This window comes from Capra hircus, chromosome 3, assembly GCF_001704415.2.
Source record: "Capra hircus breed San Clemente chromosome 3, ASM170441v1, whole genome shotgun sequence".
In the NCBI taxonomy this organism is placed as follows: Eukaryota; Metazoa; Chordata; class Mammalia; order Artiodactyla; family Bovidae; genus Capra; species Capra hircus.
The window spans coordinates 113,398,681-113,426,001 of NC_030810.1; the positions used below are offsets into that span (position 1 = coordinate 113,398,681).

The 27,321-nt window shown below is 42.5% G+C and overlaps 1 protein-coding gene across 6 annotated transcripts in view; it reads left to right on the forward strand.

Moving 5' to 3' along the window:
* DDR2 (discoidin domain receptor tyrosine kinase 2) overlaps positions 1–27,321 on the forward strand; it is a 169,499-nt gene that overhangs the window by 81,669 nt on the left and 60,509 nt on the right. For 4 of the 6 annotated variants that reach the window (XM_005677124.3, XM_005677122.3, XM_013975422.2 and 1 more), the window contains one exon: positions 19,568–19,676. In XM_005677124.3, the coding sequence (XP_005677181.1) occupies positions 19,595–19,676 (82 nt within the window). In that variant the 5' untranslated portion in view covers positions 19,568–19,594. Of the gene's footprint in view, positions 1–8,992; positions 9,213–19,567; positions 19,677–27,321 lie in introns of those variants that run through there. The other 2 variants (XM_005677121.3, XM_013975412.2) reach the window with 2 other exon arrangements.

A 27,321-nucleotide genomic window follows, 5' to 3' on the forward strand; every position in this document is an offset into this window, starting at 1 on the left:
AAGGATCAGTGCTATCTTTGTACTGGAGTGTAAATTCAAGAGTAGGCCAGGCTGTGTGCTAGGAACTGGGTGTTCCAGGTCCTGGTTTCCCTGTTTAATGAATTTTACAGTAGTTTCTTCTGCTCCACCCAACACCAGCCTTCTTGAGTCTCTGTCTCCCTCAAGCCTAGTTCTGTCCCCTGTGAGCAGGCTGGGATCCCCATTGATTGGTGACACCACCCGTCATTGGATGCTCAATGCACATTCCTATAGTCACTGCTGAGCAGGGTCCCGGTGAAAGGAGCTCAGTCCTTCATTTGACTTCAGACTTTCCACTTCCCTTTTAAAATATCTGGCTGACATAGTTATTTCTCAATAACTCAACATCCTTAGCCTGAAAAGAACCCAAGGCTTAGGAAAGAGGTGCTCGTGTGTGTTTGCTGTTAAACACAGATCACTGGCATCTCTCCTCGTCACTTCTTTCTCTGGAGGGAGCACCATGCATTAGAGGTTCGGGGACTGGGGTTGGCACAGTGTAGAAAGGGCACCTCCCTGGCTGCAACCCCCATGTGTTCTAAATGCCATGTTCCCTGGTCACCAGGGCCAGCCTTGGAGCAGTGGAGTCACATGGCCTGAGAGCCATGAGGGGCAGGGGAGCCAGGTGTGCAGAGTGTGTGTGTGTGTCTCGTCCCTGTCTGGGAAGGGTTGCTGTGGGCATGTCCTACTCTGCAGTTTGACACATGTCAGCATCAAACAACTGTCTGACAGGACCTCTGATCTGTCATAGGCCATTTTACAGAACATGAGTTAACTAGGGCCTCTTTATGGTGAGCTGAACAGTTTAGTTAGTTCTTGCTTTAAGAATGAACCTTGTAGGGTCTGCCAGGTTCCCCTGAGGAGTTGTCCTTTGGCTTCGGGGAGACCTGAGAGAGAAAGTCCCCTCGACGTCCCCACGGTTCCTTCATTTCTGAGGAATGCTTGCTCTTCTGCTAAGTGGATGCCTCCCAGGACCCGGGGGGAGATGAGCCTCCTTTTGCAGAGACCTTTGGCTGGACTTCTCTGGCTCTCCCAGAAGTGAGAGACCGCGGTTCCTGAAGCCTCAGGCTTGGCACCAGCTCGGCCGTGATGGATCCAGGACCCTGACCTCCAGCCTCACTCCATTTAAGGGCCTCTGTGTCCCAGAGCGACCTTGTGGGCTCTCCCTCTGACTGGCTCTTCACAACCTCTGCCACGAGTGATTTTCGCTCTAGACACGGGCCAATGGATTCCTGAAAGGGGCTGTGTGGGCTCTGCTCTCCATCTCTACCCTGGTGTCGGTCTGGCGGCGCTCTCCTCTGTGGTCTGGGCAGGGAATGATGATGAACCAGGGATGCTGTTGTTTTTGTTTTGTGATATTTAAAGCAACCTAAGCTCTCATTACTATAATACAGTATATGCTTTGGGCTGGAGGGAGGAGTAGCATCCCTCCCGGATCAGAGGCAGTTCTATGATTTTGCAGGGAGCCTGGGAAAGTGTTTGGACCATGGCTGATAGAGTTCAGAGTTCCAAGGCTGAGAGGGGTGCAGAGCTCCCCGACTCCTTCCCCTCCCAGCCCCCTCATTTGAACCAGGAGGGAGCTGAGCCTGCTCAAGGAAAGGGATTGCTCAGGCTGTAGCATGGTAGTGGAAGGGTTGGGACTAGAATGCAGGCCCTGAGATGGATTTGTCATAGTAGGTACAGCTTCTGCTTCTGCCCTCCTCATTAATTCAAGATCCTTTTGAAGCCCCGAACTTCATTTTGTACCTGTAATTTTGTATTCTGTTTCTTAAGCGAAGGGGCCCTTCCAACTGTCTAAGTTTCAAGAGCCACAGAACCACCCATCCCTGCCCAGACCTTTCTACTACATTGAGATGCCTGTGTTTGTGAGGAGAAGAGGCAGATGGGAACACCGGGCTGTCTCAGTGCTGTGACGCCTAGTGCAGCTCTGAGGTCAGGTACCCGAGGGGCTCCAGGTCAGCCAGTGGGAATCAAGGAGCATGAGGTGCAGGCAGGGGCATATGATCTTGAGTCTCACTCCTAGGCGTGTGTCTGGAGGAGATTCTAATGAAAAGAGATAAAGACACCCCAATGTTCATAGCAGCATTATTTACAATATCCAAGCTACCAGGGAAGCCCCAAAGACATAGAAGCCACCTTAAATGTTCATCCTCAGATGACTGGATAATGAAAATGTGGTACATTTACACAATAGAGTGTCACTCAGCCATAAAAAAGAATGAAATAATGCCATTTGCAGCAGCATGGATGGACCCAAAGATCATCATACTAAATGAAGGAAGTCGGAAAGTGAAAGACAAACGCCATGACATCTCTTGTATGTGCAATCTAACGTATGATACAGATGAACTTGCTTACAAAACAGAAGCAGACTTACAGGTATAGAAAGCGAACTTATGGTTATCAAATGGGAAAGGGGCTACGGGAGGGATAAATTAGGAGTTTGGGATTAACAGGTATACACTACTGTATATAAAATAAATAGCAAGGTCCTACTGTATAGCAGAGAGAACTACATTCAGTATCTTATGATAAACCAGAATGGGAAAGAACATGAAAAATATCCATATGTGTGTGTGTGTAAATCACTTTGAATATAACTGAATCACTTTGTTGTACACCAGAAACTGATACAACATTGTAAATTGACTAATTTAAAGAAAAGGTGGAGGCCAGGGGGACGGCCTCTTGCAGGCAGATTCACTTGCTGGCAGTGTGATAGAAATCTTGCAAGTGTAGGTGAGCTGAACATAACTTTATGCCTGGTGACTATGTACAGTTTGACTGGACTGGGTGGGGAGAGCATGGCAGAGTGCAGCCACCAGACCGCATCAGCCTTCCGGAGGGTAACCATATACTGAATGCTGTTGCACTTGCCACTTGTGTGATCTTGGATAAATTATCTGTTCTCTGTGTTTCTGTCTTCTTGTCTGCAAAATGAGGACAATAATAATAAAAACTTCAGAGAGAGTTCTGAGGGCTGAGAAAATTCATGTAAGACCGAGTGTATTGCCTACTGTGTAATACGTGCTCCAGAAATCTTTACTGTGGCTCTCGTAAGTGCTGAGATAAGAAATATCCTTGCCCCTTGGAACTCACAGTTTTACTGAGGAGACAAGATTGTCCCACATATATACAAGCCCAGTTAGGGACTATATCAGTCAGTGGATGATATCTGCTATGTTATGGGGTATAGATGCAAAGGAGTCGAGAGAGGAGACTCTATTTTGACCTGGAAGCACTGCCAAAAAGGAGGGGAGAGATTAATTGAAGTAGCTGGGACACTCCCTCTTCTCAGTTGTCAGCAGAGAGATGGACAAGCCAACAGCCATTCCTGGATCCTAAGGACCCCTCTGGACATCTGATCATCTGCCTAACATGTTCACCGATTGTCTCCATGCTATGCTCTGAAAATTCAAAGAAGGCATGACAAGGTCCCTGCCTGCAAGCGCTCACACAGCCTAGTGTAGTGGGGAGGGGCGTCCAGAGAAATATTGCTACTAACAAATGTTCTACCATCATCTGAGGCCAAAGGTGGGATGGGGCAAGTCAGATAGGTGTTCAGAGAATGAGTTTGAACAAAATCATGAATCTACTTGGTGAAAAGGGACAGCTCAAGAGCCATGAGGTCTCATTCAAGGGAACTGGAAGGTGTGAGTCTTTCTGCAGGAGAGGTGGAGTTGATTAGAACTTTCTGAGACTGAGAATCTCCATTCTCAGTCTTTGAGACTAGGATCTCAGGCTTTGAGACCAGGATCAGGCAAGGTTTTGGTTTCTCACTTGTCCTTGGCAATGTAGGGGTTAGGAGCTGAGCTAGGAAGTGGGGAGGATTAGGCCTGGCAGGTTGGAGAGAGGAGGCTCTTTACACATCAGGAGTAAGTGCCAGGCATTGGTGACGCACAGGGAAACTTCCTGAAGTCAGATGAAGTCTGCAGATGTTTCATAGCCTTAAATAAACTTATATTTTCTGGTTCAGAGGCTTCCAGTGAAAGTAACAGAGAAGGGAATGCCAGCTAGCAATATGAAGGAAGAGTGAAATGCAAAGGGTTAGAGGCCAGACTTCTCATGATCAGTGACATTATTTTGGCAAGGATTGCAGGAGCTGCAGGTGAGGAGGGAGTGACTTGCTTGAAGAGCAGCGTCGGAACCAGGAAAGGAGTCCCAGACATTTGGTCCCGACCCAACTGCTGAATGAAACTTTTGGGCTCTGGGGTTTGGGCAGGGACTCTATATTTGTCTAAGGTGGGGGGGCCCACTTTACATTTAGGGTCTATATGTCCCCATGACAAGAATTGCATAACACTGCATCTTCTGCTTTGCTCTGCCACCCCTAAACTCAGAGCAAAGTGAGCAGATTAAGTTTATCACATGGAGATGTCCTTGCTGTGTTTGTTTTTCTTAAGACTCTCAAGTGTAGGAAGACCTTCAGGTCCCCAAAAGGGTCTGTAAGGTATCTGAACTTGGTAGTGATGGCAAACAAGCTGGTCAGTGCTGAATTCCTCTCTTTCTTTTTCTCAGCCTTGAAGGTCTTAGTAAGCCTTCACCTCTTTCATTGGCCAGACCTGTCAAACTTTGCAATTCTTCAGAATTCTTTACTTTTTCTTTCCTTCTTGGTCTTTCCTAAAGGCCGTTATTCATCCAGGCCCACTTGTGTGTCTCCTGCTCTGTCACCCCATCCCTGTAGCTATGACCTGCTGTGAACTTGCTGGCCTGCTAGCTTTGTTTTCCAAATGTTTGCATGTGCCGGCCGTGTAACTCTTCCGATGCTTTCTTGCTGTATTGCCTCCAGGTGACTCAACCTGTATGGGGCTAACAACAGATTTTCAGTATATACGTGTCACCTCAACCGCTGAGCATTTTTTGTTCCTGGGCACCATTCTATTCACAGTAACACTTGTCATTGTTATTCAGTTGCTAAGTCGTGTGTGACTCTCTGACCCCATGGACTGTAGCACACCAGGCCTCCCTGTCCTTTGCCATCTCCCGGAGTTCGCCCAGTTTCATGTCCATTGAATTGGTGACGCTTTCTAACCATCTCATCCACTGCTGCGCCCTTCTCCTTTGGCCATCAATCTTTCCCAGCATCGGGGTCTTTTCCGATGAGTCAGCCGTTTGCATCAGGTAGTCAAAGTATTGGAGCTTCATAATAACAACTAAACGCTAACAGGTACTTACTATCTCCCAGGCACTGGTGCTATAAGTCCTTTACATGCATCATCTCAGTTAACTTTAATTGTGACACCATTTTCTACTTTTATCCATATTTCATACTTTCCAGATCTATAGAAAAGTGTCCTTCAACCCAGAGATCAATTAGTATCTGGCTGAAGTGCCTGACCTGTATAATGGCTGAAGTTTTCACTACAGAATATGGTTGCAAAGGCCTAAGAGGTGAAATCCTTGCTTCCTCGTTCAGCTGATGGTCTCAGAGAAGGCGAGGGATCTCCATTCTTTTTGTGGCAAAAGCACTGGTGTTAACCCTTGTATTCGGGAATTCCTGAATATGTTAAGGGAAAGACGCCTAGGTCCCTTTGCTGAATGGGGAGATGCAGGCTGGCGGGCCTCCTGCAGGGACCTGAAGCAGGGTTCATTGGGATCACACCAAATCTTTTCTGAGGCTCAGGAGGGTTTCTTATGGGTGGATGAAATCAAATTTACTTCACATTGATTGGGCCTATGCAAATTAATAAGCAGCCTGATAGAAACATGTGTTCTTAAGAGGCCAGCACTACCATGGACCACAAGAATAAGGCAGCCCTCGTGGAAATGGCATATCTGGAACCTCGTGGCTTTGGGTGGCTGGATTGAAAGGTCGCTGGGACGTGTGCACGCTCACATGGGAACAGAACAGCGCTTGATCTAGCAGTGTGATCACATCACTGTCCCGCCAGACATGGCCTAGCCCTGCGCTCCTCAGCCCCAGGCTGGTTTGCGCTGTGCTGGTTCATAGTGAAGTGCCCGAGTCTCTCATGACTTGTGAACGACTGTACGCAAAGGGTCAAGTCACTTTCTCCAGAGACAGCATCACTCATCGGATGTTCATAGGTTTAGTGTGCTTGTCAAAGGCAAGGAGCTTGTATTGGTGGCATTGCCTGTTTTATTACCATTGAAATGACCTGCACACCTGCAAGCGTTCTTGAGCACCCACTGTGAAGGTGTGAACTGATGCGCATAGAGGGTGATGAATGGGGAGGCATGTTTTTGCCTGTAACTTGCAAATTTATTGAGACAAGGAGATGTACATAGTAAAAATAAAGTAGAAATTTAAATATCTGTGAAAATTTATGAACTGGTCATTGTTCTAAGTCCTTTCTATGTAATAACTCATTCGATCCTCATGACACTCCTACAGAGTCCAGGTTCAGGTGTGTGGTCAGGTCCACATAACTGCTGCAGGAGTCAAACCTGGAAAGTCTGGCTTTGGACCTGGGGGCTGGGAAGGAGTTGTTGGAGAGAGGCGGGGGTCAAGCATGGGGTGCAGGGACCCAGGGGCAATAGGAAGGGGTGATATAGTGAGTAAGGTGCTGCTTCCAGATTCACTACCAAGCCCTCAAGGGAAAGGCACTTCATATGTGGATGGTTAGTCTTTTAGCCCACCTCTGGGTTTGATGAGAGAGCTGTTTCTTGCTCACCATTGTTTCCATCTTACCCCTAGATTTTGAGGCAATGGACAGATTGCTGATGAATAACAACCATGGGGCACTCAAAACCCAATCCTTGGGTCTGCAGGAAGCTGTGCCTTCCTTACCCAAGGAGGTTGTTCCAGTTATTTTTGCCATGTGATGAATCACCTCACAACTTAGTGACTTAACAGACAGTGATCATGTCATTGTTGTTACCGCTTCTGTTTCTGGGGACTGGGCTCAGCTCAGCTGTCTTGCCCACGGTCTCTCCTGGGATTGTAACAGTTGATGGCTGAGGCTGGAGTCACCTGGGTGCCTTCCTCACTCACAAGTGTGTGAGATTCTGCTGCTAACTGCAGGGACCTTGGCAATGGCATCCACCAAAAGACCTGTGCCTGGCTTCTCCACGTGGCCTGGGCTTGCTTATTGCCTGGCAGTGCGTTCGCAGGGCAAGTCTGTGGGAGCCCAGTGGATGTGGGTTACCTTCTGGGACCCAGCTCTGGAGGTTCACAGCCATCTCTCCTCCTGTTTTAATTTTGTTAGAAGTGATGCACCCTGTTGAGCTTGTATTCAGGAGGAGGGAAGTGAGATGCCAGCTTTCCATGAACACATGGCTCCAGGTCATGGATTTGTGGACACATTTGAAAACCATCACAGAGATTTTCCGAATAACTTCACTCTGGTTTAAAGAGATCAGTTAGCGAGACAAACGGGGTAAAGCAGGTGCGTGTGCTGAGTTTGAGGAAAGAAAACAGGAGGCTGGGCCACGGGAGGCAGTGTCATCAGAGAACCCATGCTCGCCTGGTGACTAGAGGCCTGCCTTGCCTCTGACCAGCTGTTGCCCCCACCGAGGCCTCTCTGCTTTGGGGGCTGACCGACCTTCCTTACCTTTAACCACAGAGGATCGATACAGTTGAGTTTTCAGGTACCTTCAAGCTCTTGTGGCTGTGAGTCCATAATTTTGAGGACCAATGTCTTTATTTCATAACCTCCAAAACCTTCTGAAAGACTGTCAGTCAGCCCTCCTGTTAACCTTCCTATGCCTCCAGGCAGCCCTCTGCTCCCCAGGACATGGCTCAGGGGCTTGAGGAGCCTGGGTAGAGGGTGGGATGGGGCGAGAGAGTGAGAGAGGCAGGGTGGGGGAGGTGCTCAAGTATGGGAGCCCGGAAGTCAGGGTGGGCGTGAGACAGCCTGGTGGAGAGCCGAGGCTGCTAGAACTCAGTGAGGCCGAAGGCTCTGCCGGAGGGCTCAGCAGGCCAAGGGATGCTGAGCTTCTAACAGAGCCCTTTGGGTTTAGAAAACACCCCACCTTCACTTTGTGTCAATATTTTCCCTCCCTCTTCCTAATCTCATGAAGGCATTACAGTGATTATACTCTTAGAAAGGATGGCAGACAAATGATGTCACACCATGGATGTTCTGTGGTTCCCTCTGCCCTGGCAGGGGGATGTCTTCCCCACAGGGATCTCACTCAGCGACCTCTAGTTGTCTCCATTTTACAGGTGACAAGGGTGGGGAAAGCAAAGTACTCTTCTAACGAAGGCAGGAGCACAGCCGGCTGTGTCATCCTCCTCTGAGCAGCGAGGGTCAGCTCGGGTCATCTGGGGAACATCCTGTGTGCTTAAACACTTACAGACTGGGCCAACCCAGGTCTTTGGCTCAGCTCTGAGCAGCTACATTTTGAGAAGCAAGAGACTGGGATTCCCAGAGGAAAGTTGGGAATGAGGAAGACATCAACAAATCTTTGGGAATCAATATAAAACAGGAGGATGTTTGGTACAGTGAGGGGGTGTATGTGTGTGTGTGTGTGTGGCTCTTCTTCTGCCAAAACTAAGCTCATTTCTGCATATTTGTTTGCTGAGTATTAAATACTCCAAAGATTGCGCTTTTTATTTGTTGAATCTGAAATGAAAAATGACTCAGCAGAGAAGAAAACAAGCTTTGAATGCCCTGAATGGCCCCTGAATGAAAATCTATGGTCGTAAAGCATGTGGCTTCTCTTCTCCCCACCAGGCTCTTCAACACACACACGAGGACAAGTATACCATGCCCAGCTGTGCACACGCTGCACCTCAGATTGGCTCCTGTTTGACCCAAGTCCCTTTATCTCATTTCCCCTCCCACTCCAGCCTTTCCAGGGCCCCCACCCCTTCCTGTAGGATGGTCTACCCGAGTTTAGGTGGAGGGGCCGTGGCTGCAGGCCATAGCTGATTTTCTAGGAGGGCAGGCACTTCCTATTTGGCTCCTTTCACAGGCTCAGTGTAAAGATCCCTCAGGGAAATCTGAGACTTTTTGTTTTTCCATAAACTGGTAGTCACCTTAGATTATCTCTAGCTTTTGGACCTGGAAGGATGGATTATCTGGGAAGAATGACCATCTGCCAAACCAGATGTTGTCTGCTTGGTACACAAGCTGTATTCCTGGAAAGTTGAGCATAAACTGGATTTAGGTATACGGAATCATATTCTGAATTACTGGAAGAATTTTCTATCAAAGGAACTTAGCAGTAGATCCTTTTGTAAAGTGAAGAATTATTTTGTAATGTGGAGACTCTCTCCATGATTTATGAGTTTGGTAAGTAGATGGAACATTTTTGTATACTGAATGTTATTTTAAATGTACTGTGTGGAAACTTGTTATTCAAAGGTACTCAGCACTGAAGGCTTGTTCAAAGAATTATTGTGAAATGTGGATAAACTTTTCATGATTTATGAGCTTGGCAAGTTCAGACATTTTTTAAAGTGGGATATACCTCTAGCTCTGCTTCAGAGAAAAAGGTGATTTTGCTAATAATCAGATTTGGGGGGAAAATGAGAACTCTACTATCTGTTAGTTATAGTCACTTCAGAGGGACTTGGGAGAAATAGAGGTACTCAAATTTTCCATTATTTTTTAGGGCAGGAAATCCTAAGGGTGGCCTTTTTTCCTACTTTCCATGTTATCACCAAGGGGAAATTATGGTGCTATTTTTTCCAAATAAATGCAGTTAACTGTTATAGCAACACTTATGAAACTGTTTCTTTTTATATTAAATCTGTATCATCTAAATAAATATCGTCTATCTCCCTCTTCATCATGTGTTTATCTCTTGTCTGTGTGTCTGTCTATCTGCCTACCATCTATTAGTCCTGTCGTAGAAAGCAGGCTCTGCAGTAGGGCTCGGGTTTTGGAGCCCTGGAATCTGTTGCTTCACCAGTGCAGGGAGCCTCACACCCTGAGACCCCAGGAGTGTGAACTATGTGACAGGCCGTAGCTTCTTGTACACCCTTTCTCACTCAGCAGGTCAGAGGTCGTTTCAGCACTCATCTCCAGGGCTCGATCTTCACTCACGCTCCTGTTTGAGCCCCAGAGTAGAGCTTGTGCCTGGGGATGTGGTATGACTCCCGGCTCAGCTTTACTGAGCTCTAAATAACATACAACATTGTGTAAATTTAAGGTGTACAGCCTGCTGATCTGATACATTTATATGCTGCAAAATGATCATCATCATAGCATTAACTAGCATCTTCATCCTGGCATATAATTTCATTGTTGTGGTAAGAATATTTGATATCTATACTTTGGTATAAAATATAGTATTATTAGCTATAACAACCATGCTGTACATTAGATCCCCAGAACTTATTCATCTTACAACTGTCAGTCTGTACCTTTTGATTAATACTTCTCCATTCCAACCCACCCCCTTCCCGTGATAACTACCACTTTGTTTCTCTGAGTTTGGCTTTTTTTAGATTCCACGTATAAGTGATAGCATAAAGTAGGAAATGGTCCAACGTTAAAAAAAATTTTCGCTGCACCCTGTGGCATCTGAGACCTTAGTTCCCCAAAAAGGCTCAAACCCACAGGCCCTCCATTGGAAGGCAGAGTCTTAGCCCCTGGACCACGCAGAAAGCCCCTGGTCTAACTGTCTATGGCAGTCGTAAAAGAAGGGTGTTATACTTTCTCAGTTGTGTATAACCTGAAGCTGCAGGAGACACAGGACTGACCAGGAGGGAGCCCTCCCTGCATAAAATCTCCACAGAACAAGACGGTATCAGGCAGGATGTGCTGGTGACTTGCTCTAAACCGTGATGTGGCCCTGGCTCTGTTTCAGAAAGAGGCCTTTGGAAACTCATCCAAGTATAGAAATGACTTGTAAAAAGTTTGATTCTAGGTTCTTTTAAAAAAATTCCTGATAATTTCTGGCTATGATTGTCACACTCACATCTGCCTAGCCTTCCATTTACTTCCCAGTTTTCCTGATGGCTTTGACCCACAGCCTGTCTCAATCTTGGTGTGGTCAGTCCTGCAATGCAGAGTCAACCGTCTACCATTGGATCTGGGAGGTCCAGAATCATGGCTCCTTTGGAGTCAGTTTGGAGTGTTCCAGCCAAGTATCCAGCTTGGCTAGGGTTGGGAATTTTGACTGTCAAGAGGGAAGTGGGTTTTTCATTACACAAACATATGCTGTCTGAACTATATAGTCATTGATATTCCTTGGAAACTACTGGGCTATGGGTGAAGTAGCCTTGGCCAAGCAGTCAGAGGAACTGGAAGAGTCTTAATTCTGTCTCTTTCTAGTTTTGTGACCCAGGCAAGTTAGAGTTACTCTGATTTTGATATATAGGGAAGCAAGATCCCTAACTTTAAATGACTCATGATTTGGCTTGAGAGACAGACATAAAAATTCAGTATGATGAATGGGGTCCAGCAGCCAGGTCAGGTAAGTCTACCTAGGTTGTGAGTGAAGTGACTTAGGGTTTTACTTTCCCACTTTGTAAAGGGGGGATGATAATCTTTCCTTTCAGGTTTGTTGTAAGGCTTGATGATTATTCATTTGTAGGTTCTAAAAAGAGAGAGAGAGAAAGGTTTAAGTAGCAATTCTGAACTGTTCTTTCTTCTACTCTATCTGCAAGATATAATACTATTCAATAATATCTCTCAGTATCTCAAGTGATTCTCAGAACATAAGATAGGTCGCCCCATGCCTTGTTGGATATGCATGGTTGGTTGGTTAGCACCCCCAAGGTTCTGATAGACTGCCCCAAGGAATATTTTTCTTTTGTCAGAGAAACAAACGTGAATGACATTAACAGGGGACATATTTTGTTAAAATCAAAACATCACAAATAAGACTAAAGTTTCCTTTTGATCTTCATTTCCAATCTCTAATGCCAGACACTATGATCTCTGAAGGAATTACTATTATCAGCACTTGCCTTCCAAGATTCTTTGCTCTGTACTCATGTACTAGCCTATTTTAGCACTACAGTGAATCCTAGATTGATGGTGTTTAACTTTCTAGATCTTTTATGTATATATGTGTATGTATGTATGTAAGTATGTTTTTATATCCATAGAAATATATAGTGTGCTTTATATATGTCTTCAATCCTGTTTATTCACCTAAAACCATGTCATGGGCATCTGACCATGTACTACATATAGTTCTAACTCGTACTTTTAAACTATTGATTAGGATTTTGTAGCAGGAATATGCCATAGTTTCTAGCACTCCCTTATTGGTAGAAAATTTCCAAGTTTTGTTACTTAGAAAAATATTGTACCCACATGTTCAAGAATTTCAGTTTCTCCACACTCTTGTCTACAGTTGTCTTTCACTTATTCATTTTTGATAATAGCCATCCTGACAGATATGGGGTTGGTTTCTTACTGTGGTTTTGATTTGTATTTCTTGATGGCTAGCAAGGTTGAGCATTTTCATATATCTCTTGACCATTTGTATGTCTTCATTGGAGACATGTACATTCAATTCCTTAGCCCATTTTCAGGGATTTTATTAGTGGAATTTTATTTTATTTTTTTGCCATTAAGTTGTGTGAGTTACTTAGGCATTTTGTGTATTAGTTGCTCATTGGATATATGGTTTACAAACAGTTTCTCCTGTTCTGTAGGTTGCCTTTTCATCCTGTTGATCATTTCCTTTGCTGTGCTTTTTGGCTTAATGTAGTTTCACTTCTTTATGTTTGCTTTTTTCTGCTTGTGCTTTTGGTATCATATCTATGTGGTCATTGCCAAGACCACTACCATGAAGCTTTTCCTCTATGTTTTCTTCTAGAAGTTTTAAAGTTTCAGATCTTACATTTAAGTCTTTAACTACTTTGGGTTGATTTTTGTCAATGGTGTAAGATAAGGGTCCAATTTCATTCTTTTGTTTGTGAGTACCTAGTTTTCTTAACAGTATTTGTTTATGAGACTCATTTTCCGCATTATATATTCTTTGCTTCCTTCTTGAAGATCAGTTGGCCACAGCATTTATGGAAAACTGTATGAAGATTCCTCAAAATTAAATATAGAACTGCCACATGACCCAGTAATCCCACTTCTGGGTATTTATCCAAAATAATTAAAATCAAGATCTTGAAGACACTAGCATTGCCCATGTTCATTGTATTCACAATAGCCTAGATGTGGAAACACCCTAAATGTCCACTGACAAATAAATGGATAAAGAAATTGTGGCTTATACATGCAATGAAATATATTTAGCTTTAAAAAAAAGAAGCACATTCTGCAATATGCAACAGCATGAATGAGATTTGAGGACTTTTTGTTAAGGGAAAAAAATCAGTCACGGAAAAAGTAGTGCACGATTCCACTTAAATTAGGTATCCCAAATAGTGAAATTCATAGAATGAAAGAGTGGGATGGTGGTTGCCAGAGACTAAGGGGAGGGGTGGGCTTCTCTGATGGCTCGGATGGTAAAGAATCTGCCTGCAATGTAGCTGGGTTCGATCCCTGGGTTGGGACGATTCCCTGGAGAAGGGAATGGCTGCCCACTCCAGTATTCTTGCCTGGAGAACTCCATGGACAGAGGAGCCTGGCAGGCAACAGTCCATGGGGTCGCAGAGTTGAACATGACTGAGTGAGTAAGACTTTCACTTTCAAGGGGAGGGGTAAATGGAGAGTTATTAATCAATAGGCATACAGTTTCAATTAAGCAAGGTGAGATAAGTTCTGGAGATCTGATACAATATTACACATGTAGTCAACAATAATATGTAGTCAATAATAATATGTTATACACTTAAAAATTTGTTAAGGGTAGGTCTTATATTAATTGTTCTTACCATGATAAAATAAAAAGAAGGATGAGGTGGGGGATTGGGAGGGAGGCTCACAGGGGAGGATATATGTATACTTATAGCTGATTCACACTGTTGTACGGCAGAAACCAGCACAACATTGTAAAGTAATTATCCTTCAATGAAAAATAAAAATTAAAAAAAGAGCAAAGCACTTCTTTGTGGCTACATCATTATATACCTATATAAATCTTCTCTAGGATAAATAATAAATGGAATGTATAGATCAGAGTCTATTTGCATGTTTTGATTTAAATCATCTTCCGATTTATAAAACCAGTGGCAGAGTAGGAGTCTCTATTTCTCCACACTATTGCCAAATTCCATAGTTTCACACTTTAAATTTTTGCCAGTCTGACCGATAAAATTGGTATTCAGCTGCTGCTGTTTGTCTTTCTGATTCTAGTGAGATTGAGTGCTTTTAGATGTTTACTGGTATTATATTGTTTCCTCTTTTAAATGATTTTTATTTACTTGGCCCATTTTTTCTAGTCGCTTTAAAAAATGATTTATAGAGACTCTTTATACCAGAAAAATACATACACATTATTTTGTTCTAAAATTTCAAATGTTTCTCTTGGCCTGTTGCTTGTCTCTTAAGTTCATGATGCCTTTTATCTCAAAGATGTTTTGAACTTTGATGAAACCATTATCATTCTTTTTATTTGTATATCTTGCTTTCTATGTCTTATTTATGTAGGTCTTCTTCTTGCTCACAGCAGATTCTCAATGTTTTCTAGAAATACTTTGATTGTTCTGTTTTTACATTTTGGACTCTTTATTTTTGTGTGAGATATGAATATACCTTTATTTGTTTTTGAAAAAGCTACTGATTCATCTGAAACTTTTCACTGATTCTAAATGCCCTTTTTCTTATATGGAAAGTTCCCACTTATATATATATTTTTCTTGTGTATATGAGTATTGCCTATTCTTTTCATTGTCCTGTTTATCTATTTCTTTGTCAATCTCATATTTAGGGAGGCCTTTCCTGATCATCTTACCTGAAATGACCCTCATTCATTCTCCATCACATTACTGGATTCTATTTGTCTTCAAGGCATGAATATCTCTTTAGGTCTCTTACTTATTAATTTGCTAGTTTGGATATTATAAGCACCATGGTGGCAGGAGTCTTCTCTGCCTTTTTTAGCACCCAGAATAGCACCTTTCAGAAAATAGTTGCTGAATGAATGAAGGCCAATAAATTTTTATTTTTAAGGTTTGAATAAATTTCTTGTCAAAGGAATTTGCACTGTTAACCAAAGAAGTGGGTAGAGAAGGACCTTCCATCTTCTTGAAATTCTTTCATGTATGTTTATGGGTTTTATTCACATGTCACATCGCTTAAATTTTGAACCTTTAGAAAGATTCATTCAAAGAGGCAGAAAAGAGTGATGTCTGTTTATAGTAAGTTTTGTACTTCCTTTTAAGGTATGGAATTTAGACTAGCCAGATATAACAACTGAATATGTGGCTTAAGACAATCATTAATTCATTCTGCAACTATTTATCCAGCACTCTGATAAGTGCTGGGGATGCGATGGTGAGTAAAATAAACAAGGAGCTTATAGGGGTGCAGGCACTAATTAGACCACCATAGCAATGGATATATGATTATAAACTATGATCCTTTCTATGTAGAAAAATTATATGATGCTTTCAGTGCATGTGCAATCAAGGGGGTAAGAGAATATTTCAATGAAGAAATAACCATTTGGTGGTGATTTGAATCAAAGAGAGGACTGAAACTTTTCAATAGAGGTCCTAAGGAGGCAAGGTGAAAAAAAGAAAGACGTCTGAATGTAACTGAGTAGAAAGGTTGAGCAGGAGTGTAGCTCTGGTGAAGTAGCAGAGATCAGATCAAAGGAGAGTGTATCATGATGACAAACAAAGACAAAAAAAAAAACAAATAGCAACAAAGCAACCTTAGTAGATTTTGGAGTAATGCAAACCCTGGCTTCGTGCATGAGCTTTGATGCCTATTAATTGTGTAACCAGATCAGTTTTAACTTCTTTCTGCTCAGTTACTTTATTGATGAAAACAAACCTGGTAGAGTGACTGTAAATATTACATGAGATAGTCCTTGGCACATGTTAGGTATCCATGGTATAGTACTTCTCAGTTTAATGGTTCTTTTGTGTTTGTTACCTGCTGGGAACCCTAATTGAAGTAAACAAAGCAGAAATAATCACTGGTATTGGGGATTCATGACCTGAACCAAGTAAAACTTTCCAAATGAAAGTTCAGTCAATACTTTTTGAACAACTTATGTGCAGAGTACCTCATGAGAAATGCTGGGCTGGATGAAGCAAAGCTGGAATCAAGATTGCCGGGAGAAATATCAATAACCTCAGACATGCAGATGACACTACCCTTATGGCAGAAAGTGAAGAAGAACTAAAGAGCCTCTTGATGAAAGTGAAAGAGGAAAATAAAAAAGTTGGCTTAAAACTCAGCATTCAGAAAATGAAGATCATGGCATCTGGTCCCACCACTTCATGGCAAATAAATGGAGAAACAGTGGAAACAGTGGCTGACTTTATTTTTGGGGGTTCCAAAATCACTGCAGATGGTAACTGCAGCCATGAAATTAAAAAACGCTTATCCTTGGAAGGAACGTTATGACCAACCTAGACAGCATATTAAAAAGCAGAGATATTACTTTGCCAACAAATGTCCATCTTGTCAAGGCTATGGTTTTCCCAGTGGTCATGTATGGATGTGAGAGTTGGACCATAAAGCAAGCTGAGTGCCGAAGAATTGATGCTTTTGAATTGTGGTGTTGGAGAAGACTCTTGAGAGTCCCTTGGACTGCAGGGAGATCCAACCATTCCAGCCTAGAGGAGATCAGTCCTGAGTGTTCATTGGAAGGACTGATGTTGAAGCTGAAATTCCAATACTTTGGTCACCTGGTGCGAAGAGCTGACTCATTGGAAAAGACCCTGATGCTGGGAGGGATTGAAGGCAGGAGGAGAAGGGGCCGACAGAGGATGAGATGGTTGGATGGCATCACCGACTCAATGGAGATGAGTTTGAGTAAACTCCGGGAGTTGGTGATGGACAGGGAGGCCTGGCGTGCTGAGATCCATGGGGTCGCAAAGAGTCAGACATGACTGAGTGACTGAACTGAACTGAAGTTCTGCTTAGTTCAGTTAAAAACCATTTTTGAGCCTCTACTTTGTACAAGATATAATGTTTTCTTTTGAGGATACAAGAACAAACCATTTGCAGCTAATGATTAAATGGGTAATTTTATAGCAATGTTATGGAGGATCTAATAGAAACAAATTCAACATGTAAGGGGAATGAGGTGTGGGAGACAATCCTTGAAGAAGGAATCCTGGGGAAGGTTATGGAGGGGAGAAAGTGATAGCCAGTAATCCACAAGGAAGGTGTCATGAAAGAGAACTGGAGAACTGTTCTTCAAAAGAGAGGGTAGCTGCCTAAGGCAGTGCTCCCAAGCAGCTAAGCTATTTGTAGAAGGACATCCTGAATCATGGTCATGGACTAGTTCCAGTTTACGGCCGAGACCAATGTCTCCAAGGTCTGCCCGTGTGTCTCTTTTCTGGGCATGTTTATTTGTGGACTCATTCGTGGAAACAGTGTTCCTGCTGCTGGCAGTGAGTAGGCACTGAGACATATTTGCTCTCATCCAAATCTATGCCATAAAACCATGGTCAGCACATCTATGGACCACTTTCCCCTGCCCCATACCATGAGGCCACTTTAGTTTTTTTGTGTTTCACTAGTTTTGGCTCTATCCTCTTCAGTCAGAACTATCTGTATGCATGTATGTGTGTGTCAAGTGAAGTCGTTCACTTGAGTCTGACTCTTTGCGACCTCCTGGACTGTAGCTTACCAGGCTCCTCTGTCCATGGGATTGTCCAGGCAAGAGTACTGGGGTGGGTTGCCGTTTCCTTCTCCAGGGGATCTTCCCTACACAGGGATCGAACTCAGGTCTACTGCATTGCAGGCAGACACTTTACCATCTGAGCCACTATATCTATCTGTCTGTCTGTCTATCTAACCACCTGGGGTTGGTCAGAGTTCTGTTGCCTAGAAAACATCATAGAAAGCTTCTGTTTCCTCAAAAAAAAAAAAAAAAAAGCTTCTGTTTCCTCTTAGCTATGCCATTCTATTATTTACTGTATTCCCATTATTGTCCATTAAAATCATATTCATCCTCTAAGAATCTGATCAGATGCTTATTTCCCCATGAAACCTCCTCTGATCACTCCAGCTTAAAGAGATCGTGTCTCCCTATATAATTTCACATTATACAGTTTTCTAGTAGTGGACCCAGTGTTTGTTGACTAATAGTGTTACCTGGAAGAAACTTTCTATTTTAAAAGAAAGTTTTTATTCTTGAACAGTTTTATATTTATGGGATCACTGCAAAGAGTACATAGATTTTCTATTTACCCATTACCCAGTTTCCCCTATTATTAACATCTTATATTAGTATAGTAAACATGTCATAGTGAATGAACCAATATTGACACATTATTATTAACTAAAGTCTGCACTTCATTCAGATTTCCTCAGTTTTCCCCAAATGTCCTTTTTCTGTTCCAAGATCCCATCGAGGATGTCACGCGTTACGTTTGACATTAGCTGTGTCAGTTTCTCAGACTTTCTAGTCTTGGGTGACCATGAAAGTTTTGAGGATTATATAGCAGGAATTTTGTAGAATGTTCTTTGTCTGATGTGTTTCTCATGATGAGGCTGGAGAGATGGGTTCTTGGGAGAAAGACAACAGACCAGAGAGTATCTACATAAATTATTTAGAATTCTTTTGCACGAGAAAATTTGTTTATTCTCCCCCATTTGTTTATTCAATCACTTATTTACAGGCTTGTAAATATTTATTTTATGTCTAGAGTTCTAATGCAATACCACTTTATCCGTTTTGTTGCGTAAATTGCTCCAGCTTTGGCCATGGGGACCCTTTCATTGGCTGTGTTCTCTTGCCATATCCCCATCCTTCTTGTGTGTGTATATACACTCAACTTGGGGCACTGAAACATTCTCCAAGATAATTGTATTTCCTGCCTCAGCCCTGAAAGTAGCAGTCTCTCCAAGGAACCCTGGTTCCTTTTATTGGAGAATGGTATAAGAAGTCAAGATCTGGGTATCAGGTTTGCTCCTTGCTATTGGGTGTCATTGCTTCTAGGCACTCTCATAACAAGAAGATAGATATATGGGTATGTACTAACCTGTGTGTACACATCTATAAATATTTCCATATGTAACCATTTATATCTCTATTAAGCTAAATATGAGTTCATACTGATGTTTCAACTCTAATCCATAACCACATGGATTATTCTAGGGGAATTTGAGCTTCAGGTACAATTCCAGAGCTAATAAATCAGAATAAATATTGACCTTATGTCTTTTGAAAGGTAAACATGTTAACATCATTGAATGTTTTTCTTGGTTTAATAGTGGAATAAATATTAAAATATGAAAATATTGTAAAAGTCAGTTTTACATTTTATCACTGTTCACAATTTGGGTGTTTATCTTATTGAAACTTTGTTACCCACCTATAGTTTGGCTAATTTTAATTCCATGAGAATATAATCTAATAGAGTTTGAAAGTTCTTATATTACCTAACTATTGAATGTCCCAGAGTTTGAAAGTTTTTATATTTTGTGACAATTCAGTGTCCCATTCAACTATCAAAGTTCATGATTTAAAATTCTAAGTATAGAAATAAATACTATAAAAACACAAAGATAATTATGTAAACTGTGTTCATCGTGTTGATGGTTTCTGCTTCACTCATTCCCTCTCCTCTTTCTTCTTGTCTTGCATTGTTGGTGGGCTGAAGGCTCCAGTTCCAACACCATCTTCTGAGATGAACCTGATTCCCAGAATGCCCTTGGTGCTGCTCCTGCTGCTGCCTATCTTGAGTTCTGCAAAAGCTCAGGTTAACCCAGGTAACACTGCCATTGCTCAGCCACATGCTGGAGACCAGCTGAACACTCAAGCCCTTCAGTGTTCATTTTGGGAAAAGCACTGCTGAGGGGTCCAAAGGTCCCTCCTTCCTTTCTTTCTCTATGGTGAAACAGGGACATAGCAGAAATTGAAACAAATATACTCTGTAACATGCTGAATAGTATTGAAGTGTTTCTTACATGGAGTTGGGTGGAATAAAAAGAAAATAAAATGGGAGGTGGAAGAAGCAACCATTTGCTTCTGTATCTTCTGGGAAACAAACAAGAAAATTTTCAGACACCTTAGAGAACTTCTGCAAGTTGGTTTCCCAGTTATGTTTGGTTGGTTAAGGCCTATATTTTACTTGGCTGTCATTTATGCTTTGGGGACCCTGGTCTTGTAGGATCTCAGGCAGTTTCTCTTTCCTACAGGGTGTGGGCCATGCTCAAAAATAGATATGTTAGTCCCCTTCTCTCAATTTTTAAAATTATGTGTACACTTTAAATTGAAGTATACAATGGTATCAATTGTCTATTACCATAGTGATGCCACTTAACAACGTATGCAAAGTTGGTGATTTGGTCTGGTTTTGATGGGATTATTCTTCTGGTCCCTTCCGGATGTCCCTTCTGCACATATCTGAGAGTAAGCTGGTCATTTACTGACTCATCGAGAATGGCCTTGGCTCTGACAGCTGGGGCAACTTCGATGTGCTCTCCTCTAGCACCACTAGTATGGATACCTTTGAATGGAAATTGCATAGCAGCAAGCAGAGAGGGAAATGTGTAGCATTTTTCAAACCAGTGCTCCAGTCATGTTTGCTGAGATCTCATCGTCCAAAGCGAGCCACATGGCCAAGCCCAGAGTCAGAGTGGGAGAGCACAAAAATATTACCCCGGGGAGGTCTGAGTACAGGGAAGAGTAAGGGTTGGAGCCATGTTTCCTTTTTGCCACAAATATAAATGTAGGAAATTAGACATAGCCTAAGTGTCAATTTGATGAATTTTATAAACTGAACACATCCATCTGAGCAGTATCCAGGTTAAGCAACAGAACTGTACCAGGACTTCAGAAGCTCTTCTTACACGCTCTTCAAGTCACTTTGCCCCACTTTCATCCCAAGGGTAGTCATTATTGTTTTCTAACAGCACCAATCGGTGCTACTTGTTTTTGTACTTTATAGAAGTGGAATCACCTTTTGTTTCTGGCTTCTTTCACTCAACATTTTATTCATGATGTTCGTATCATGGCATGCAGTTGGCAGCTCTGTTTTCATTGTTGTATAATTTTGTTTGAATGTTTTATTTATTCAGTCTACTTTGGATGGTAATTTGGATTATTTCCAATTTGAGCTCACTATAAATAAAGCTCCTATAACCCTTCTTGGTTATCTTTTGGTAGAGGTCAATACTCAAGTCTTTTAGATATATACCTAGAAGTAGCTTATATGTTGAGTTTCCCTGGTGGCTCAGATGGTAAAGATTCCACCTGCAATGCAGGAGACCTGAGTTCGATCCCTGGATTGGGAAGATCCCCTGGAGGAGGGCATGGCAACCCACTCCAGTGTTCTTGCCTGGAGAACCCCATGGACAGAGGAGCCTGGCAGGCTCCTCAAAGAGTCAGACATGACTGAGTGACTGAGCACAGCACAACACAGCTTATATATTACATATGATCCGTTTTCCTACATATTGCTAAAGAGTTTTCCAAAGTGATTTTGCTGATATCCCACCCCATTGCAGTATTTGAGAGTCCCAGTGGCTTCAGGCTGTATTTGAATTCCTGAGGGTATTTTCATTTCCTCTTCTTCATACAGTATGAGTGTACATTTGTGAAACACTCACCTTCTTATCTTTGCAAAAATTCCATTTCCATGGGATATTCTTTTTTCTTCCATAGGGCATATAATCAAGATACTTTAATATCAGTGATGAATTGGTTCAGTAAATCCAGTACCTTGTTACTTTTTTGTAATAAGTTTAGTGAGTGCATCTCAGACCTGAACTTGACACGGTTCTTTCGTTTTTCGCTTTGTGTTCCTCTCACCTAGTTGAAGTCTAGTGCCTTCTACTTGGTCTTAAGTTAGTTACATGACAATAGTCATATGCTTCTCTTTATACTTCTTTCATCCTTTCACCAGCAGTAAAATAAAGTTGGATTAGATAAGCTATGAAACGTTTTGTCACAAACTTACTATAATTTAGTGGTGTAAAAACTTTACTGCCCATTTTGGAAGACACTGATAGACTTTGGGCTTGGAAACGGTCCTTGAACTCACACAGCTGTTTTTCACAAGAAAGACCATTTGTCCCCAACTCCCTGCCACTTCCCAGGTTCAGGAATCTAAAGTCAGAACTTCAGAGGAATCGTGTCCCTTGTTCTAAGCACATAGACGATAGCTGATGTAAACCCTAAAATGCTCCTTAGTAAGAAGTTGCATCTAGAAATCATGCCCCAACCTAGCCTGCCTCCATGGGAAAGGGATATCTCTAGACTCCAAATGACGTATATGAATACTCCTGTCTACTAAATTTGTCTGATCAGTTTCCAGGGTCAGGCTCCTCCAGAATGTATAAAACCAGTGTTTTGGTTGCCACTAGGGGTCCAAAACCCGGTGGAATTTCAGGTAGGGGGAAGTAGTAGAACCAACCTGGTTGTCCTGAAAACTTCGCTGAGGGTCTGTTAGTCCTGAGGACTCATCCAGCCAACTAAATAACTGCTGAGTGTGGAGAGCACAGGGGCAGTCAGTCCCACTCTCCTAACTTGGCCTGTGACTTGTGCTTGGAAAAGGGAAAATACCCCTTCTCTCCAACAGGCAATCTAGGCATTTAGGATCCATGGTACAGAGCCAGGGCACATGCTGGGACTTCCCATTTCAATCCTGGATTTTCCCCTCATAAGAAGCAGGCAACCTGCTACCAGTTTAGAGTCTTGGGGTGGTGGAGTCCTCCTTTGGTATCTAGAATGTTTGGAGGAACAAAGACATTAAGGATCTGAGATTCAGAGTGTTCTCTTCCTACTGGCTCCAAATTGACTTTCAGTTCATCTTTGTGGTTTTATTCTTTCTAGCATCAGTCCTACATCCAGTGAGCTCTTAAGGTCTAGGGACTTGCTATCCTAGGCTAGTCATGCTACATTGAATCTTAGAGATATTTAAGTCCTTCCTCCTCATTTTATAGATAAAGGAACTGGGTGTCAAATAGGGTGAGTGATTTGGTGGTTTGCCCATGACAACACACATAGCTAATGGTAAAGCAGGGACCACTGGCTCCTGACTCCCAGGCCCAGGTTCCTTCCATCAGACTACCCACTCCTTTGGAGGCCACTTGAAACAGTCTTTCTCTAATAATCATGTATAGCTGGACAGCTTTATAGTTTCCTTTCTGTGACTTCTGATGCACATTTATGGGGATGAGAGGTAATTTGGATTTGAGGGACAGCCTGAATCCAAGGAACTGGGAAAGACAACAGGTTCCCACAGAGCTCTTGGAACCTTGGTCTTGTTAGCATGCTCAGCAAGAAAGGCTAGAGTTAGAAGGCCCTCAGGACCAGCTCACCCTGGCAAAGAAACCCAAGTGCTGAAGATGCTCTGATTGCCTTCTGCACAACTGTCCCCTTCTCCCAACTTCCTGTCTCCCACCAAAGTTCGTACAGCTACTTTCAGTTCAGTTCAGTCGCCCAGTCGTGTCCGACTCTTTGCGACCCCATGAATCGCAGTACTCCAGGCCTCCTTGTCCATCACCAACTTTACCTATACACATTTCCACACTGGAAAATAATTTTTATTTCCCTGGGTTCTCATCATTCATGGTCCTAGAGATGTGCTGAGAGGGTTTATGGGATCTCAACTGCTAATGAGAATGTGATGCTAGTTCCAGGTTTCTGAACCCAGGCCTGAGGTACTAAGGCCGTGTGTATGTTTGTATGTGTGTGTGTATGGCTTGAGAAAGGCCTTGGAAAGGAACCTCCCAGGTTAAATTTCTCTTCAGTGAGCAATGCTAGATGCTGCCCAGATTGGCTTTTTCTGCTTGTATCAATATGTTTGTTTGTCAAATCTAGCCTGAGGATGGCCTCTGGTATCCTTCCTAACAGTAAAAGATCTTTCTCTGGGGATATCAGAAACTCATTTGCCCCTTAAGCACTCTGGTTATTCCAAGTGGAGAAAAAAAAGATGCAAATTTCAAAGAAGAGTACCAGCTAATATTTAAGAAGCACTGAATATATTCCTGGTACCATTCTATCAGCACATTTAGTCTTCAGAAGCATCTTAGGAATTAGGTGGCATTGTTATTCCAGTTTCACAGAGGGGAAATTGAGGCCCAGAGAAATTAGGTAACTCATTTAAGGTTATAGACCTAGCCAAGTGGCAGAGCTGGGACGTGATCCACCTCCAGGGAGCATATTCTTGACCTCTGTGCTCTGCTGCCTCCTGGAGAGTTAGCCTCACTAAATGTGTGCTAACCAATCACATCAAGTCTCTAATGTCATGCTGGCAGAGACAGTGAAGGCTGAGAGTGATCCAGAGGAAAACAAACTTGCTAGGTTGGGTAAAAAGAGAAAGGGAGAACATGGAGTAAAGACACATAACCACAAATAGAAAAACAAGAGGGTGGAGATGGTTGTCACTGAGGAGTAATAGGGCAAATGTGAAGTAAAGTTAGTACCCAAAGCAGGAACCACATGACCCTGGGATCCTGGGTATATGGCAAGTGCTTCCCAATCAAAGGCTTTGCCTTCACCCAGTGATAACAAAATGCCATGCTATGTCCTTCCTCCCAGGACGTATGTTCCTTTTGCTATAAGATTCAACAAATCAGGAATCAGGGCATTCTAAAACTCAAAGAAGCAATAAGCTTCTCTGGGCCATCTTTCCAGATTGTTCCCTAAATTGGTGGTTCTTCTTGGCCCTGATGTTACACTACAGACAGTATGGAGAGTATGTGCTGACAGGAGAGTGTGACGGCAACATAGATGATGAAGAGACCATGGCAACTGAGAGATCTAGATTCGAGTCTCAGCTCTGCCACTATCTCCTTTGTGACTTTAGCTACATTTCTTCACCTTACTTTGCTCACTTATAAAATGGGAAGAATAAAGTCTGCTTTCTGCCCTTCACAGGGTTACATTAGGGGGACCAAATGAGATAATGGAAGTCAATGGGCTCTGGAAAGTTACATGCAAATATCAAGGGTTGTAACTTGTTACTTTTGGAAGAGAAGGAAATGAAACTAATGCAAACTATAAAACAACAGTTTCTTTCAAGCTGATGATGGAGGAGGAGAGAGAAAAAGAGTTCATTAGTGACTATTATGGTCCCTTGTGGTCTCCAAGAGAGACTCATGTTACCTTTGGGGAATAGGGGTTCTAACAACCCTGAGCTCTGGCCATCCCAACTCCAAGGGATGCAGGGCCCTGTGCCCAGGCTGAGCATATCCACGACAGTGTGTTTTTTTTTTTTTTTTTCTGGGGAGAATAGTGTGATTGTTGACTTAGCTCTTGGTCTTACCCAACAGGCCCCTGAAGAGCATGGATGTGGTAACATAGGCCTCCCAGAATTTTTCAGTGGTTTGGACACATACACAGTAAAGTAAGGCAAAAGTTAAGACATTCAAAACAATGAGGGTTTTGGAGGGGCTTAAGTGGAAGGCGATGAGTTGCTAAAAAGTATGCAACTTCTTTTTTCCCTGCTTCACAGATGTTAATGACTTGGGTCATTGTCTTATCTGGTGTGGCGTTGATCTCCTGGGTCCTCATGATGTACACCTGTCATAATGCTTGGCTTGTAAAGGCAATCAGTAAGTGTTTGAGGAGTAAGAAGAAGGCAGGAAAGAAAGGACGTCGAGAAGCTCCCTTTCTTCTCTGTATTTTTCTACAAAAATGGATCTAAGTTATGCCATGAGAGGTTTGAGCTCACAAAGATGTTCAGAAGCTGAGGAGAAGACGTAAGAATATCATTCTTTTAAATGATGGGGGTGTTAAGTAGAAGAATGACAGACTGAAGTTCCCTGAACTGCAGCTACTAATATGTAGTAATGAGGTCCAGCCCCTGGTGTCCGAGGGCTTTGAGAGCCTTTTTCCTTGCAGAGGTAGAGTAGCCTCTGTGATTATTCCTAAAAGCCTAAATTCCCTCTCCTCTGGTCTATGGGCAGAGCATTTTAGTGGTTATAAATAAAAATGTGCTTACATTGACCCAAATTTGTATTACTCTTGACATTTCAAGGGAAGGATTCAGACTTAATCTTTTGGGTGCTGTAAGCTATAGTCAAGATACAAGATCTAACGATGAAGAGTATCTTGTATGCATAATTATTGCTAATTTAAGAAATGTTTCATCTTGGCATAGGAGAATCCCTGGATATGGGGATAGGCTAAAGCCACATTGAGAAAGCTACAATATTAGTTTGTTTGTTCTAAGTAGGTTAAACCAATATTTAGGACTTTTTATAGCTTCTTATTGAGTAACTTGCTAAATAGTAATGGATGCCTCTCCTCCTACTATACAAATACTACTTCTACTGCTCTTACTATTACTACTAGTGATAATAGCAATAATGACATGATAAATCTCTGGTTACTCTTTTTGTTTCTTCATCAAGTAAAATTAATCCTTAATTTCTCTTATGATGATGAATCTGGATTCCTCTCTTAAAGTGCCAAGAGTAAGAAAGTTACAAATATTAGGGTAAATTTAAGGACTTTTTCTACATTTATGACCACTAAGATGCCCTGCATATAGGTAGAAAACTGGCTCGTCCCAGTTCTCTGAGGCTTGGGTGGTCTTCTCTTTAGAAATGTGTTTGGGTCTTTGATTTTCTTAAGAGGATATGAACCCAAAGTCCAGCCTGGCTAACAGTGAAAGCAGTTGGGTCTGCCTTTACACAGTAGGGTGGACTGTCTTCACCTTGAGCAATTGGCAGGGTTTAAACTTGGATTCTTGGTCATTCAGTGCTTTTTAAAAACTCCCATGTTTTCTGTGGCCTCTCTTCCTGGTGGGTCCTGAACTCTAATCTTTATCAGATTCAAACACCCAGCTCAGCTTTTCAGAGGGTTTCTCCTTAGGTTTTTACACTGCCTCTCTTATACAACCCCAGCATTTGGCAAATGTACTGGACAAGAAAAAAGCTGCCTGCTAGAAGGATCTCCTTCAAAAACTCTGAGATTTTATCCTCCAGTGACCCTCTACCAGTGCGAAGCCCAGGGTCAGCCTCTTGCCTCTGCCCCTTGCAGTTGACAAACGGCTACATATAACTGCAGAGGCGATGCTGCTTCTCAATCTCCCTTCTCTGAAGCTTCAGTTCCTCTGCTCTCACCATGTCAGCACAATCAAATGGCTGTAAACAGATGACTTATAGATTTTATCTAGTTCTTCCAGTTATCTTCAGGGGGAGTGTTGGTTACTATAAGCTACTCCATCCCACCTGGGAACAAAAATAAAAGTTAACTTTTACCTTGCTGTTGCTGTGATTCGTGTTAACTGATTATGCCTTGCTTTTTAAATTGGTTAGTAGGAAGCTCGGAGACAAATTTGAGGCCCATCACCAGCAAAGTGTATAGAACCAAATGTAATATTGATTATATTTTTAGTATTAACCTTAGCTCCAGCTTACCTTAATGTCCTTATTCTCTTTCCCCATATCTGCATTTCTA